Source organism: Hippopotamus amphibius, chromosome X, assembly GCF_030028045.1.
Source record: "Hippopotamus amphibius kiboko isolate mHipAmp2 chromosome X, mHipAmp2.hap2, whole genome shotgun sequence".
NCBI lineage: Eukaryota > Metazoa > Chordata > Mammalia > Artiodactyla > Hippopotamidae > Hippopotamus > Hippopotamus amphibius.
The window spans coordinates 75,967,551-75,985,737 of NC_080203.1; the positions used below are offsets into that span (position 1 = coordinate 75,967,551).

The following is an 18,187-nucleotide window of genomic DNA, read 5'->3' on the forward strand; positions in this document are numbered from 1 at the left end:
TGTCATACAGAGTGAAGTAAGCCAGAAAGAGAAAAACAAATACCGTATGCTTACACATATTTACGGAATCTAGAAGAATGGTACTGATGAACGTAGTGGCAGGGTAGGAATAGAGATGCAGATGTAGAGAACGGACTTGAGGACACCAGAGGGAGGGAAAGCTGGGATGTAGTGAGGGAGTAGCATCAACATATGCACACTATCAAATGTAAAATAGATGGCTAGTGGGAAGTTAATACAGAGCACAGGGAGATCAGCTTGATGCTTTGTAGTAGTCTCTTATGATGCTTTTTATTTCTATGGTGTCTGTTGTAACTTCTCCTGTTTCGTTTCTAATTTTATTGATTTGAGTCCTCTCCCTCTTTTTCTTGATGAGTCTTGCTAAAGGTTTATCAATTTTGTTTATCTTCTCAAAAAACTAGGTTTTAGTTTTATTGATTTTTGCCATTGTTTTGTTTGTTTCTGTTTCATTTATTTCTCCTCTGATCTTTATGGTTTCTTTCCTTCTACTAAATTTGGGTTTTGTTTGTTCTTCTTTCTGTAACTTCTTTAGGTGTAAGGTTAGATTGTTTATTTGGGATTTTTCTTGTTTCTTGAGGTAGGACTGTATTGCTAAAAACTTCCCTCTTAGAACTGCTTTTGCTGCATCGCATAGGTTTTGGATCATTGTGTTTTCATTGTCATTTGCCTCTAGGTATTTTTTGATTTCCTCTTTGATTTCTTCACTGATCTCTTGGTTATGTAGTAGCATATTGTTTAGCCTCCATGTGTTTGTGTTTTTTACAGTTTTTTTTTTCCTGGAATTGATTTCTAATCTCATAGCGTTGTGGTCGGAAAAGATGCTTGATACGATTTCAATTTTCTTAAATTTACCAAGGCTTGATTTATGACCCAAAATGTGATCTATCATGGAGAATCTTCTGTGTGCACTTGAGAAGAAAGTGTAATCTGCTGGTTTTGGGTGGAATGTCCTATAAATATCAATTAAATCTAGCTGGTCTATTGTGTTTAAAGCTTGTGTTTCCTTATTAATTTTCTGTCTGGATGATCTGTCCATTGGTGTAAGTGGGGTGTTCAAGTCCCCCACTGTTATTGTGTTACTGTCAATTTCCTCTTTCATAGTTGTTAGCATTTGTCTTATATACTGTGGTGCTCCTATATTGGGTGTACATATATCTATAATTGTTATATCCTCTTCTTGGATTGATCCCTTGATCATTATGCAGTGTCATTTCTTGTCTCTTGCAACATTTTTTATTTTAAAGTCTATTTTATCTGATATGAGTATTGCTACTCCAGCTTTCTTTTGATTTGCATTTGCATGGAGTATCTTTTTCCATCCCCTCACTTTCAGCCTGCATGTATCCCTAGGTTCATCACTTTAAATATATTGTGCCACTCCCTTCTGGCTTGCAGAGTTTCTGCTGAGAAATCACCTGTTAACCTTATGGGAGTTTCCTTGTATGTTATTTGTCGTTTTTCCCTTGTTGCTTTTAATAATTTTTCTTTGTCTTTACTTTTTGTCAATTTGGCTACTATGTGTCTTGGCATGTTTCTCCTTGGATTTATCCTACCTGAGACTGTGCTTCCTGGACTTGGGTGGCTATTTCCTTTCCCATGTTAGGGAAGTTTTCAACTGTAATCCCTTCAAGTATTTTCTCAGATCCTTTCTCTCTCTCTTCTCCTTCTGAGACCCCTATAATGTGAATGTTGGTGCGTTTAATGTTGTCCCAGAGGTCTCTTAGGTTGTCTTCATTTCTTTTCATTCTTTTGTCTTTATTCTTTTCCACATCAGTGATTATCACCATTCTGTCTTCCAGGTCACTTATCCGTTCTTCTGCCTCAGTTATTCTGCTGTTGGTTCCTTCTAGTGTATTTTTCATTTCAGTTATTGTATTTCTTATCTCTGTTTTTTTTTTTGTTCTTTAATTCTTCTAGGTCTTTGTTAACCTTTTCTTGCATCTTTTCAATCTTTGCTTCCAGTCTTTTTTCAAAGTCCTGGATCATCTTTGCTATCATTATTCTGCATTCTTTTTCTGGAAGGTTTCCTATTTCCACTTCATTGAGTTGTTTTTCTGGGGTTTTATCTTGTTCCTTCATCTGGTACAAAGTCCTCTGCCTTTTCATTTTCTCTATCTTTCTGTGGCTGTGGTTTTTGTTCCACAGGTGCAGAAGTATAGTTTTTCTTGATACTGCTGTCTGCCCTCTGGTGGATGAGGCTATCTAAGAGGCTTGTGGGCGCTTCCTGATGGGAGGGACTGGTCATGTGTATGGCTGGGTGTTGCTTTGGTGAGCAGAGCTCAGTAAAACTGTAATCCACTTGTCTGCCAATGGGTGGGGCTGCATTCCCACCCTGTTGGTTGTTTGGCCTGAGACGACCCAGCACTGGAGCTTACAGGCTTTTTGGTGGGGCTAATGGTGACTCTGGGAGGGGTCACGCCAAGGAGCACTTCCCAGAACCCCTGCTGCCAGTGTCCCCATCCCTGCGGTGAGGCATAGCTGCCCCCCACCTCTGCAGGCGACCCTCCAACACCAGCAGGTAGATCTGGTTCAGTCTCCTATGGGGTCACCGCTCCTTCCCCCTGGGTCCTTATGCACACACTACTTTTTGTGTGCCCTCCAAGAGTGGAGTTTCTGTTTCCCCTAGTCCTGTGGAAGTCCTGCCATCAAATCCCACTGGCCTTCAAAGTCTGATTCTCTGGGGATTCCTCCTCCCGTTGCCAGACCCCCAGGTTGGGAAGCCTGACGTGGGGCTCAGAACCCTCACTCCAGTGGGTGGACTTCTATGGTATAGCTGTTGTCCAGTTTTGGGCAGGATTCTTAAAGCAAAGACCTTTAGGATGGGTTAGGACCCAGGTAATTAGCAGCTGGGCAGTTCTGCCAATGAAAGGGTAGCTTTGCAGGTATAGGACTTGTAGCCCATAATTAATGGTTGTGTCTTCTTCCTGCAGGAGTTGTTTGTATACAGTCTTTCCATATGTCCTTTAAAATGTTCCTTAAAGGGAACTGTATTCTAGGCATGTAATTTTGGGTACAATCATTAAAATGTAAAGATTTTTGTTTTATTTGTCCCTTGCTATGGAATTAAAATCTCTCTTTTGAATTGACAGTTTTGCATCTGAATATTTCTTTAACGTGTTAGAAATTATTAAATTGGTGAATGAAAATAAAAACTGACATTCTCCCCCTATACTCTAGCAATTTTTCTCCTTGTCCTCCTGCTTGAGAGGAGGTTCTTTCTCCTGAACTGGTTACTCTTGGTTCCCAAGCAGGCCTGGCTTCTCCCTAGGCAGGCCCAAGGAGAATAGGGGAGCAATTTTGGAAGAAAAATATTTGAACCCATGAAGTGTTAACTAAGTTCTCCAGATCATTAGGGATCCTATATGTTACAGATGGACACATGATTGCAGTAGTAGTGAAAATGACATGTTTTCCTTCCAAGCCCATGATTAGAGGCTAAGTGGGTAAATCAAACTGAATTACAGAAAGCATTGTAGTCTTGTAAATAACAAGACATCCAGAGTAGTGCTATAAAAAGCAGATTTCATTTTTTCCCCTGTTTTCATTATGGGGAAAGAATACCGTCCTAGGTCCAACTTTGTTGTTGGAGCAGACAGGGTGGAGGCGAAGAGCTGAGATGCAGTATTAGACCTGCTAACTAGAGTGTTCTGGGGATTGGGAAGGTAGTTTGGCTGACAGCAGGGTTTGACCCAGCCAGAAAGTGGTGGTGTGCAATGAATACTGTAAACTCCCGTTGTGGTTCAGGCAGAAGGTTGACAAATGTGGGAGTTCCAGAGGATGGGTAGAAAGAACCCAGCAGTATGAGTCTTGGGCTGATGATAAGAAGTCTAGGCAGACAGTCGCCATTTTAAAGGTTGGTGTATGATTATGGGGACTCTGGCCCAGGGGTGGGGTTCAGGCGCAGCACTTTTCTCTTTGGGGAGGAGACCTGGCTGGAGTTAGAAGCCCAGGCTTCATGAGGGTTCAGGATATTGGGTAGATGACCAGTTCACGAACTTGGAGACAATCTAATAGTAGTAAAAAAATATGACATAGACCAAGGCAGAAGACCAGTTATCCAGGTGAAGACACCCTGAGGGTGGGAAGGGCCAGGATGAAAGGGAGAACAGTGAATGGGTTCAGGGTCCGGCTCTCAGGTGGAGGAGTCTAGTGGTCACCACTATAGTGTCATGTTCGATATCAGAGTAATGGGGAATATAACTTAATTCTAAAGCCCACCAGCATAGGGGCGGTGGGCAGCTAACCTGCCAGGAGAGTTTTGTAGCCAGCGAGCTCTTTTTTTCCTTTTCTTCATCTTTTCATTCAGCTGACTTTGCTGAGTGTCTGCTCTAAGACCTGATTATCCCTGTTATCAAGGAGTTCACAGGCAGATACACAAGCAGGCAGATACACAAATCGATAATATTTTTCTTTTGAAACAAACTTTTAATTTTAGAGTAGTTTTAGATTTACAGGAATATCACAAAGATAGTACAGAGAGTTCCCATATACCCCACACCTAGTTTCCCCTATTGTTAACATCTTACATTTGTTTGGGACATTAATTACAGTTAATAAACCAATACTGATACATTAACTAAATCCATACTTTATTTGGATTTCCTTAGTTTTTACCTGATGTCGTTTTTTTGTTCTAGCATCCTATCTAGGACACCACATTACATTTAGTCATCTGTCTCCTTCGGTTCTTCTTGCCTGTGACAGTTTCTTAGACTTGCTGTGTTTTTGATAACCTTGACCATTTTGAAGAGTACTGATCAGGCAGCCTGTAGACAGTTCCCCAACCCAGTTGGGATTTGTCAATGTATTTTCTCATGATTAGACTGGGCTTTTTGGTTTAGGGATGGGGAGACTACACAGGTAAAGTACCCTTCTCATTAAATCATATCAAGGGTATATACTACCCACATGACTTATCACTGTTGATGTTGACTGTAATCACCTGGCTGAGGTACTATTTGCCAGGTTTCTTTTTGTTTTGTTTTGTTTTTTTTATTTGTTTTGGGTTTTTTTGTTTGTTTGTTTTTGGCTGCACCGCATGGCTTGTGGGGTGTTAGTTCCCCGATCAGGGATCGAACCTGTGCCCCCTGCAGTGGAAGCTGGAGTCCTAACCACTGGACCACCAGGGAATTCCCAGTTTCTTCACTTTAAAGTTACTCTTTCCCCCACTGTACCTTATCATACTGTACTCTTTGGAAGGATGTTACTACATGCACTCCACAGTTAAGGAGTAGGAATTATGCTCCATCTTCTTGAGGGTGGAGTATCTACATAAATTATTTGAAATTTTTCTGCATGGGAGGTTTGTCTCATTTCCTATATTTATTTATTCACTCATTTATATTAGTATGGACTCATAAATATTTATTTTATACTTTGGGTTATAATCCAATGCTACTTTATTTTGTTGCTCAAATCGTTCCAGATTTGACCATTGGGAGCTCTTTCATTTGGCTCCTGTGCCTCTTTGACATACTCCCATCATTGTGGGGTGTTTTTTTTTTGTTTGTTTGTTTTAAGCACTTCTTACTTTCTGACAGTACAAGATGCTCCAGGCTCATCTTATAGATTTCTTGCCACAGCCCTAGAATTAGCCATTTTTCCAGGGAGGACTGGTTCCTTTTTTTAGTGGATGGTATTAGAAACCAAGATCTGGGTGTTAGGTGCACTTGTTGCTGCTGATAGACTTGCTTATAGGCCCTCTTAGCTGACAGAGCAAGGAAATACGTGTGTATACTACCCCATGTGTTTACACAGGTCTGTAAATATTTCTAGGTGTAACTGTCTGTATTTATGTTGAACATGGGTTTGTACTGATGTCTCCAACTCTGATCCATTACCACATAGGTATTCTAACCTCCTCTTGCCAATCTGTAAACTCCCACTCCAAGAGTCAGAAACCTGGCTCCCACTCTCTGCCATCCATTTACTTAATTCTTCAATTCTAGTATACATGCATTGCAATATCAGCATTGTTAGCTCATACATCCATGGGAAACAACTATCCACTAGCGTACACGCTTATGTTGGTTTTTTTTGGTTTTAGTCTTACAGACATCACTCATTTCCTAGGTTAGTTAGGTCAGCACCTTTTCCCTCTACCCCCTTCCGTGAGATTTTGTCATACATTTGTAATACAGCTAGATTGTTTTGTAATGATTTTAATACAAATGTGTTAAATGTATTGATAGAGATGAATACATAGAGGAGTATTGAGGTGCAACAACTGATCCAGGTGGGGGATAGGGTAGGGATGAAAGTTATCCTAGAGGAACCTCAGGTGAGGCCTGATCTTAAAGCAGCTCTTAAAGTGTGGTCTCTGGACCAGAAGCTTCACCTGGGGACTCTATAGAACTACAAATTCTTGGGCCTCACTGCAGAATCACAAAATCTGGTGTTGGGGTCCAGCAATCTGTGTTTTAACAAGCTCTCCAGGAGATTCTACAGAACATTGAGAATCACTGTCTTACAGAATGAGTTCAGTGAGGTCAGCTTGGTGGAAGATGAGTGTACTCCAGAAGAGGAGGGTGGTATGAGTCTAAGCTTTAGAGGACATAAAGTAGTATGATGGGCATAAGGGGTTAAAATAAAATGTTTGAGGTAGGAAGTGGCAGAAGTTAAGGAAGAGAGGTCAGTAGTTCCTGGCTGTATCAATCAGGGCTTGGAATGCCAGGCTAAGGAGCTTAAACTTCATTCTGTAGGCCATAGGAGGCCACTGCAGATTTTTTTGTTGTTGTTAATGGCTTTGTGAAGGTACCATTCTCATACCATACATTTCACCCACTTAAAGTGTACAATTTGATAATTTTTAGTATATTCACAGAGTTGTGTGCCCATCACCACAATTAGCTTTAGAACATTTCCATCACCCCTAAAAGAAATTCCTTACCCTTAGCCATCATAACCACCCCGCCTCTCCACCCCCGTCCCTGAATCCCCCAGCCCCCCAGCTCCTGGCAACTACTAATCTACTTTCTTTGTGAATTTACCTGTTCTGGACATTTCATATAAATGGAATAATAAAATGTGTGGCTTTTTGTAACTGGTTTTTTTTTTTTGATGTATAGTTGATATACAATATTATGTAAGTTATGGGTGTATGATATAGTGATTCACAATTTTTAAAGGTTGTACTCCATTAATAGTTATTATAAAACATTGGCTATATTCCCTGTGTTGTACAATATATCATTGTAGCTTATTTTATACCTAATAGTTTGTACCTCTTAATCCCCTACCCTTATATTGTCCTTCCCCCATCCCTCTCCCCACTGGTAACCACTAGTTTGTTCTCTGTATCTGTGAGTGACTGGCTTGTTATTTCATGTAGCAAAATGTTTTCAAGACTCATTCCTGCTACAGCATGAATCAGTATTTCATTGCCTTTTTTTGGCTGCATAATATTCCCTTGTATGGATATACTACATTTTTTACGTATTCATCAGTTTATGGACATTTGTGTTATTTCCCCTTTTGGCTTTGTGATTGATATAATACTGCTATGAACATTCATGTACAAGATTTTCTGTGATCAAATGTTTTCATTTCTCTTGGGTATGTACCTGGGAGTAGAATTCCTAAATCACATGGTAGCTCTATGTGTAACTTTTTGAGGAACTGACAGACTAATTTCCAAAGCAGCTGCACCATTTTACATTCCTGCCGACAGTGTTGAGTTCCAATTTTTCCACATTGCTGCCATTGATATTTTCTCTCTTTTTAATTCTAGACATCCTAATGGGCATGAAGTGATATCATTGTGGTTTTGGTTTGCATTTTCCCTGATTACTAATGATGTCGAGCGTCTTTTCATGTGGTTATTGGCTATTTGTATATATTCTTTGGAGAAATGTCTAGTCAGATCCTTTGCCCATTTTAATTGGGTTGTCTTTTTTTTTTTTTTTCTTCTTGGCCGCATTGCACAGCTTGTGGGATCCTAGTTCTTTGGCCAGGGATCAAACCCAGGGCCACGGCAGTGAAAGCACCAAGTCCTGACCACTGGACCACTAGGGAAGTCCCAAATGTCTTTTAATTATTGAGTTGTTAGAGTTCCTTATATATTCTAGGTACAAATCCTTTATCCAGGTACAAGATTTGCAAGTATTTTCTCTCATTCCTTGGGTTGTCTTTTCACTTTCTTCATGGTATCCTTTGAAGCAGAGAAGTTTTTAGCTTTTTAAAAAATATTTAATTATTTGGCTGCACCTGGTCTTAGTTGCAGCATGCGGGATTTTTAGTTGCAGCATGTGGGCTCTTCAGTTGTGGCATGTGTGTGGGATCTAGTTCCCTGACTGGGGATCGAACCTGGGCCTCCTGCATTGGAGTCTTACCCACTAGACCACCAGGGAAGTCCCGAGAAGCACGTTTTAAGAGGAGAAATAATAAGTTTAATTTGGGATTAACTGAATTTAAGTTGCCTGTGAAACTTTCAAATGGAGATGTCTAGAAGGCAGTTGGAATATGGGTCTAGACTAGAGCTTGAGGGCAAGCCCTGGGTTGGAGAAAGTGCTTTGGGAGTTATGAGCACAAAGGTGGGAGTGGAAACTCTGGGAGACAGATGAGGAGAAAGTAAAAGGAGTGAGAAGAGGGCCCAGTACTGAGCCCTTGGAGAGGAAGAATAGGAGCCTAAGAAGGACACAGAGAAGAAGTGGCCACTGATGGGGGAGGAAACCAGGAGGAATCTATAGGAATCTGGTGGAAGGAGGGAATTGTAAAGAGAGAAAGATCAATAGTGTGAAATGTATCACAGAGGTCCAGAAAAATCAGGCCTGAGAAGTGCCCATGTATTTTCCCATTTCCATGCTCCCATGATATCGGTTTGTTGGTTTGTTATTGTATGTGCAATAACCTTTGTACATACGTTTCCTACAACTAGTGCCTGAAGTTGTTGCTGGCAGTGTCTGGTGGATATTTGTGTCTTCTTAAGTGATGCCAGCTTTCATTGGCATCTTCTGTGCTAATCTTTCCCATCCTGAATTGAGGATATTGAAAGCTCAACTGTGGTTTGGATTCCAAAATGGACTCTAAAGGTTCTTAGACTGAATGTTCAATCTGTTTCCTTTCTAATCTTCTACCTATCAATCTCTCTCTATGCATATACATCTTTTTTTAATCTTTTTTTTTTAACAGATACGTGAAAGAGGCCAAAGAAGCAGCCAGGAATGGAGATCTGGAGGAAGCACTTAAACTTTTCAATTTGGCGAAGGACATTTTTCCCAATGAAAAAGTGATGAGCAGAATCCAAAAAATACAGGAAGCCTTGAAGGAGTTGGCAGAACAGGGAGATGATGAATTCACAGATGTGTGCAGCTCTGGCCTGCTGCTTTATAGAGACCTGCACGACCAACTATTTGAGTACCAGAAGGAAGGTGTAGCTTTCCTCTATAGCCTGTATAGGGATGGAAGGAGAGGTGGTATTCTGGCAGATGATATGGGATTAGGAAAGACGGTTCAGGTCATCGCTTTCCTTTCTGGTATGTTTGATGCTTCACTTGTGAAGCATGTGCTACTGATCATGCCAGCCAGTCTCATCGGCACATGGCTAAGAGAATTTGTGAAGTGGACCCCAGGAATGAGAGTCAAAACCTTTCACGGTCCTAGCAAAGATGAACGTACCAGAAATCTCAGTCGGATTCAGCAAAGGAACGGTGTCATTATCACCACATACCAAATGTTAATCAATAATTGGCCGCAACTTTCCAGCTTGAATGGCCAAGAGTTTGTGTGGGACTATGTCATCCTTGATGAAGCACATAAAATAAAAACCTCATCTACCAAGTCAGCAGTATGTGCTCGTACTATCGCTGCCAGTAATCGCATCCTCCTCACAGGAACCCCGATCCAGAATAATTTACAGGAACTGTGGTCCCTCTTTGATTTTGCTTGTCAAGGGTCCCTGTTAGGAACATTAAAAACTTTTAAAATGGAGTATGAAAATCCTATTACTAGAGCAAGAGAAAAGGATGCTACCCCAGGGGAAAAAGCCTTGGGATTTAAAATGTCTGAAAACTTAATGGCAATCATAAAGCCCTATTTTTTCAGGAGGACTAAAGAAGAGGTACAGAAGAAAAAGTCAAGCAACCCAGAGATCCAGCTTAGTGAAAAGAGTCCAGATGTTGGTGCCATATGTGAAATGCCTTCCCTTTCCAGGAAAAATGATTTAATTATTTGGATACGTCTTGTACCTTTACAGGAAGAAATATACAGGAAATTTGTGTCTCTAGATCATATCAAGGAGTTGTTAATGGAGACACGCTCACCTTTGGCTGAGCTAGGTGTCTTAAAGAAGCTCTGTGATCATCCTAGGCTGCTATCTACACGGGCTTGTGGTTTGCTGAATCTAGGAGCTGTCAAATTCTCTGTTCAAGATGAAGGTGAAGGGGAAGATTCCTCAGATGTGGACCATATTGATCAAATAAGTGATGATACACTGATGGAAGAATCTGGAAAAATGGTATTTCTAATGGACCTCCTTAAGAGACTGCGAGATGAAGGGCATCAAACTCTGGTGTTTTCCCATTCAAGACAAATTCTAAACATCATTGAACGCCTCTTAAAGAATAGGCACTTTAAGATATTGAGAATTGATGGAACAATTACTCATCTTGTGGAACGAGAAAAAAGAATTAGCTTATTCCAGCAAAATAAAGATTACTCTGTTTTTTTGCTTACCACTCAAATAGGTGGTGTTGGCTTAACACTCACCGCGGCAAGTAGAGTGGTCATCTTTGACCCTAGCTGGAATCCTGCAACTGATGCTCAAGCTGTGGATAGAGTTTACCGAATTGGACAAAAAGAAAATGTTGTAGTTTATAGGCTAATCACTTGTGGAACTGTAGAGGAAAAAATATACAGAAGACAGGTCTTCAAGGACTCATTAATAAGACAAACTACTGGTGATAAGAAGAACCCTTTCCGATATTTTAGTAAACAAGAATTGAGAGAGCTCTTTGCAATTGAGGATTTTCAGAACTCTGCAACCCAGCTGCAGCTTCAGTCTTTGCATGCTGCTCAGAGGAGATCTGATAAGAACCTAGATGAACATATTGCCTTCTTGCACTCTTTGAGGATAGCTGGAATCTCAGACCATGATTTGATGTACACACATGATCTATCTGTTAAAGAAGAGCTTGATGTGTTCGAAGACTCTCACTATATTCAACAAAGGGTTCAGAAAGCTCAATTCCTTGTTGAATTTGAGTCTCAAAATACAGAGCTCTTAATGGAAAGACAAAAAACTGGAAATGAGGTGATCTGGCTGAGAGAACCTGTATTTCCTTCTCAAACAAAGGAGAAATGCCCCAAATTAAATAAACCACAGCCTCAGCCTTCACCTCGTCAACCTATTCATCACACTCAGGAAGAAGAAATCAGTTCCCAAATGGCAAGCGTAATCATTGAGGATCTGCCTGAAGAGGGTGAGAAACAAGCTCTCTCCAGGAGAAAGATGAACGTTACCATCCCACAAGATGGTAGGCACCCATGTGCAAGTACAATTGATGCTGACTTTGTAGCTACTTTACCCAAGGGGTGTGGAGATGGAGAAGAAATTTGGATTGACTCTTTATCAGGAATGGCTCTACAAAAAGAGGCATCAAGAGAGGGGCCTATGCAGGAGGCACAGCAAGAGAGCCCTCTGGGAAGTTTTAATTATTTACCTAGCAAGTCAGTCAGAGCTGATCTTGCGCCAAATCTAGATCAACTAGAGGATGATGAGATTTTACATCACTGCAATCTCTGGCCTGCTAATCCCGAAACAAAGGAATATCAAAGGCCAGAATCGAATATATCTGCTATTACAATAGCTGATGATGACTTAGCAGCAGCCCACAGTGCACTGCAGGATGCGCAAGCGAATGAGGCCAAGTCAGAAAAGGGAACTTTAGCATCTTCAGCACAGTATGCATGTGATTTCAATCTTTTCTTGGAAGACTCTGCAGACAATGGACAAAATCTTTCCAGTCAGTCTTTGGAGCATGTGGAGAAAGAAAACAGCTTGTGTGGCTCTGCAGTTAATTCCAGAGCAAAGTCCATGCTTAGCAAAGCATGTCTCAGTGTGGGTCTTTCTGAGAAAGATGAGCCAGAGAAAGTAGTAGTTAATGTGAAAGTCATAAGAAAACCTAGACGAATCGATTCAGATGATGAAGGTGAACATGATACTTTTAAAGATACTTCAAGCACAAATCCATTCAACACATCTCCCTTCCCGTTTTTATCTGTAAAACAATTTGATGCCTCAACTCCCAAAAATGACATCAGTCCACCTGGAAGGTTCTTTTCACCTAAAATATCTGATAGTATAAATAAGTCTATAAACTCTAGAAGATCCCTGGCTTCTAGGAGGTCTCTTATTAATGTGGTTTTAGACCATGTGGAGGATATGGAGGAAAGACTTGACAATAGCAGTGAAGCAAAGGTTGCTGAAGGTTATCTGGAGGAAGGAGCAGAGGAAGGCAGTGGTGAAGCCCCAGAGCATACAGAAGAAGATCCTTCCAGAGAAACACTGCCTTCAGAAAATAAGTCCGGCCAGTTAGGTACACCTAAGCCTGGTGCTCTGGCTCAGGCAACCTCTCCTGGTGACCCTGAGCCTTTGTCTGGTGGACAGTTGGTTGACTCTCCCCAGGATAAGGCAGTGGAGGCTGTGAACGACTATGAGACTCTTGTCTTGCGTGGAAAAGAACTGAAAGAGTGTGGAAAAATACAGGAGGCCTTAGACTGCTTAGTTAAAGCGCTTGACATAAAAAGCTCAGATCCTGAAGTCATGCTCATGACCTTAAGTTTGTATAAGCAACTTAATAAAACTTGAGGATATCACCTGTTGATTGTATTTTAAAGTGAAACTGAGTATGAGGTAATTTGTACCCATAATTGGATTCTTTGGGAGCATGAAGCATTCAGGCTTAAGGTGAGAGAACTCAAAAAGGGAGTTTTTATTTCCAACTTTTTTGTAAATTTTGCCTTTACCACCTGCTCCTGCTTTCTCTCATACATATATTCTGGTATTCTGAGCACTAGGTTAGTATTTCTTTACTCAAATATTCTTATATTTTTCTTTTAGGCATACTCTGTAAACTTAAAATAACTGTGTTATTTCTAGAGAAGTTTTTGTAACATTACTCTGGCCATATTAAATTTTATTATGATCAATTTTGTATATCACAGTTCAGATAATATTAAAGTTACTTTTCATTCACTTTCTTTCACTGAGATGATTGATATTGGCAAATGCATATAAAAATTCACTTAGGCAGAAGTCTGTCATTAGTATTCCAGATCTAAGACCCACTTAACATGCTAGTGTAGGCTTTCGGCTCACTATAGCTGAAGACAGGGCTGAGGTACCTGCTGGGCTTCTTTATCACCAGTACCCTACCCTGGAGTCCCTTTGCCGACCATTTGGCCATCCTTCACTCACCACCAGCTGCATTCGGACACATGCTAGCACATCATATCTTCGGGTTGTAGACTGAAAAGGAATTTGGTTCCCTCCCCGAAACATAAAGTGTAGCACAGCACTCTGCACTCTGTCACTGGAGAATTTATCAAGTACCGGCTATGTATTAGGTGCTCTACATAGGTTTCTTGTTTAATCCTTACCATAATCCTTTGAGGTCGAGGGTAGCATTTCCAATTTTTAGTTGAGGAAATGGTTCGGTGAGGCTGTGACCTGCCCAAGATCACACAGTAAGGGGTGAAATGGATTGTTAACCATGTGTTACCTAGTGAAAAGCCATCATAATAACTGAGCTGCTTTTACTCACATTTCTGACACCAAATGTGGGGGTTTTCCACACCGAGTAGTTCTCCATTTCTCTGCATGCACCAATTCTCTGCATGGGTATTCTACAATTTAACTCAATTCTGACACTCCCTGGATTAGGGTCAGACTGCACACAGGTTTAAGGGCTCACTCCTGTAAAACTACCCTCACTTCAGATGCCAGTTACTAGTATTAGGGCCCCACGTTATCCACACTTCTAACTTGGCTACAAATTGAGGGTTTCCATGACTGCCTCTTCCGGTTCAGTAATTTGCTCAACCAGCTCATAAAACTTAGGAAAACTTATTATTACCAGTTTTTATAAATAGAGTTCAGGAATAGCCAAATGGAAGAGGTGCATGGGGCAAGGTATGGGAGAATGGGGGTTGTGTGTAGCTTCCATATCCTCTCTGGGCACAGCCACACTCCCAGCACCTTGATGTGTTCACCAACCTGAAGCTCTCTGAACCCTGTCGTTTAGGATTTTTTACGGAGGTTTCATTATGCAGGCATGATTGTTTAAGTCATTTAAGTCATTGGCCATTGGTGAATAACTCTGTTTTCAGTACCTCTCCTCTCCCTAGAGGCCAGGGACTGGGGCCAAGAGTTCCAGCCCTCTATGTCTGAGTCTTTCTGGTGACCAGCCCCCATCCTGAAACTACCTAGGGGTCCCCAGCCACCAGTCATTAGCATATAAAACTCTTAATCACTCTGGAGATTCCAAGGGAGCTGTGTACCAGTAACCAGGGACAAAGACTATTATATACACACATGTAAAAGCTACTTGTAAGTTACATGTATATACATGTTACTACTCTCATATATATATTACAAAAAATGGAAGCTTGAAAGAGATGAGCTGAAGTTTAAATAATAGGTTGTTTATTGATAGTACACATTTTTGCTCTTACCAAAAGAAATTATTACAGTTGTCCCTCAGTATCCAAGGGGGATTTCTTCCAGGACTCCTTGCGTACACCAAAGTCCGCAGATGCTCAAGTCCTTCATATAAAATGGTGTAGGTAGTATTTACATATAACCTACACACATTCTCACATGTACTTTTAAATCATCTCTAGATTACTTATAATACGTAATACAACATAAGAGTAAATTGCAAATAGTCTGTAGATACAATATAAGTGCTATGTAAATAACTGCCAGTGCATGGCAAATTCAAGTTTTGCTTTTTGGAAGTTTCTGGAATTTTTTTAAATTAATTTTTTGGCTGTGGTGGGTCTTTGTTGGTGCATGCAGGGGCTACTCTTTGTTGTGATGCGCAGGCTTCTCATTGTGGTGGCTTCTCTTGTGGAGCACGGGCTCTAAGCGCATGGGTTCTAAGCGCATGTGCTCAATAGTTGTGGCGCACGGGCTTAGTTGCTCCGTGGCATGTGGGATCTTCCTGGACCAGGGATAGAACCCGTGTCCCCTGTGTTGGCAGGCGGATTCTTAACCACTGCACCACCAGGGAAGTCCCTGAAATTTAAAAATATATATTTTTGACCTGCAATTGTTTGCATCTGTGAATGCAGAACTGTGGATACAGAGGACTGACTAATATTTTAGGGAGGGTGATATGATTGAATATATACCATTATTGAAAAAAATCCTGGTGATAACACTGTGATTCAGCAACTCATAGTCTGCATCTAACTCCAGCTCACTGGTTCCCTACATGGACTGATTGGCTGTTGTCATGCAAGTTTGTCATTGGCTGTGCCCTACCTCTTTGTTTTTCAATCCCTTCCATCAAGCATACAAGTGTTTGTGGAAATTCAGCTAATAAATTCCCCTCTCCCCCGATGTGAAAAAAAAAAAGGCCCCCACCCACATGATTTATTTGCCTGCCAGGAGGCTTTAGGGGCCTGTATCCAACTGATCTGAAGAATAAGGCTTAAAGTCCTACATGTATTTCTCACTGAAAAAAACAATGCTTCTTGAGTGTGTATAATGACAATTGCGTGGAAAATACATGCACATGGTAAAATACTGAAACAGTTATCTAAGGCAGGGATTTTTTTTTTTTAAAAACAACTGCTTTTTATTTAGTTCATTTAAAACGATAACTTTCATTGATATGGTGACTTTAACTAAGGACTTCTTTTTCATGTTAATTTTTTTTACAAAGAAGAAAAAAGGAAAAATGGGCAGATCAAAATGTAGTACATAATGTATTTGCCCATGATGTAAGTGACAAAATGGAAGACACTGGATTTCATTTTATTTTATTTTTTGGCTGTGCCACACGGATTACGGGATCTTGCTTCCCCTACCAGGGATCCAACCCAGGCCCCCTCAGTGAAAGCACCCGAGTCCTAACTACTGGGCTGCCAAAGAATTCCCACTAGATTCTATTATGATAAATGTTGAGGATATATTTTACTTCTCCCCCTCCTTAATACTTCTCTCCCTCCTTAATACTTCTCTCCCTGAAAAACAAATCCTTCAGTATTTTAAAAAAAAAGAAACCATTTTTTATGATTTCATGAGATTTTTGTCCGTAACTGATCTGAACTTTGTTTATAAAGACTCCGAATCACCTTTGAGTAGATTAAGAGGAAGCAAAGGTTACAAACGTGGGCAGGATCCCTTTTCAATCTAATAGTTCATGTGCAAATGTGTTCTGGACAAAACTTTAAAAGATGAAGTTTCCAAAGCCATATTCTTCACGTATGTTTTCCCCACTCCGCCTCCCCACACTCTGCCTAGCTTGTAGGCTTCAGCTGGTGCCCCACTTTCTCCCGAAGAAGATAAAGTGATGACTCCCTGCTCTGATCTGTCTGCTCAATCTGTGCTACCCTTTCCGCATTTCATCAGATGCCATTTCCTGTTGGTAGGACTTGCCCTCAGACAAGAGTTTAAACCCTGGGGGGAGAGTTGAAGGAAAATAATTTCATAGAATTCTTTTGTAAGGCAGGGATTTTTAACTGAATAATTCAGATGTCTGAATTTGGATGGGAAAAAAGTTACATCTCCCTCCCCTCTCTCCCACTACTATGTATCTGGAATTTAATGTTTCCTTCCATTATGAATGTAGGCAACAAATTGCATAAGTATTAGCAGTACCTGCAACTTTATCACCAATAGAAATCACAGAGATTCCATAGTTATTGCAGCTATCTCAAAACACCATTGATGTTCATAACCATAAAATCACGGTGGTTTTTTTTCTTAATTTATTTATTGGCTGTGTTGGGTCTTGCCACGTGGTTTTTCAGTAGTTTTGGAGAGTGGGGGCTACTCTGTTGCGGTGTGTGGGCTTCTTATTGCGGTGGCCTCTCGTTGCAGAGCATAGGCTCTAGGCACGTGGGTTTCAGTAGTTGTGACACATGGGCTCCAGTAGTTGCGATGTGTGGGCTCAGTAGTTGTGGCTTGCGGGCTCTAGAGCACAGGCTCAGTAGTTGTGGCACACAGGCTTAGTTGCTCCGAGGCATGTGGGATCTTCCCGGACCAGGGCTTGAACCAGTGTCCCCTGCATTAGCAGGTGGATTCTTAACCACTGCACCACCAGGGAAGCCCCATCACGGTTTTTATTTTTAAATTTTGGCCACACCACACAGCTTACAGGATCTTAGTTTCCTGACCAGGGATCAAACCCAGGACCATGGCAGTGAAAGTGCCAAGTCCTAACCCATGGATCGCCAGGGAATTCCCTCACAGTGGTTTTTAGACCTACCACCAGATCTCAACATATTAAGAGGTATATACGAAACAAACTATTTTGATAACTATTTCAGTATATTTGGTGTCCTTTGTAATCCTATGTGTTTTACTTTATTCATTTAAAATGAACATCCTTTTCAGAATTTTTTTTCTTTTTTTTTTTGGCTATGTTGGGTCTTTGTTGCTGCGAGCAGGTGCCACTCTTTGTTGCAGTGCACTGGCTTCTCATTGCAGTGGCTTCTCTTGTTGTGCAGCATGGGGTCTAGGCATGTGGGCTTCAGTAGTTGCAGCATGCAGGCTCACTAGTTGTGGTTCATTGGCTTAGTTGCTCTGCGGCATGTGGGATCTTCCTGAACCAGGGATCGAACCCGTGTCCCCTTCATTGGCAGGCGGATTCTCAACCACTGTGCCTCCAGGGAAGTCCAGAATTTATAGCCCTTATTTAGAAACATTGTTTTGAATGTGGTTTTGAAAGCAGTTTCATCTGATACCTACTATTTTGATCATCTTTCTGTATCATACTGCCATATCTATGTATCCCAGGGAGTGGGGCAGTCTTTAGTCTGCTCAGTGGGGAAACTCTCATGGAGGCACAACCTGCTGGGGCACTCAGAAACTCTTCTAAAATGGGAAATTTCTAAGGTGAAGTTGCCACTCTGTGGCAAAATGTAGGCGTGTCAAATGCAGCTGAGAGAAACATAGTGTGTTAAAACAGTCACTGTTAAGAATCACACAGTTGCATTG

The 18,187-nt window shown here is 41.1% G+C and overlaps 1 protein-coding gene across 1 annotated transcript in view; it reads left to right on the forward strand.

Annotated features, from left to right (window-relative positions):
* The window catches only part of ERCC6L (ERCC excision repair 6 like, spindle assembly checkpoint helicase), a 38,504-nt gene extending 25,296 nt beyond the window's left edge, over positions 1-13,208 (forward strand). The window contains exon 2 of the mRNA XM_057719247.1: positions 9,151-13,208. Within this exon, the coding sequence (XP_057575230.1) occupies positions 9,151-12,826 (3,676 nt within the window). The 3' untranslated portion in view covers positions 12,827-13,208. The remainder of the gene's footprint in view (positions 1-9,150) is intronic.
* Positions 13,209-18,187: the final 4,979 nt, after the last annotated feature.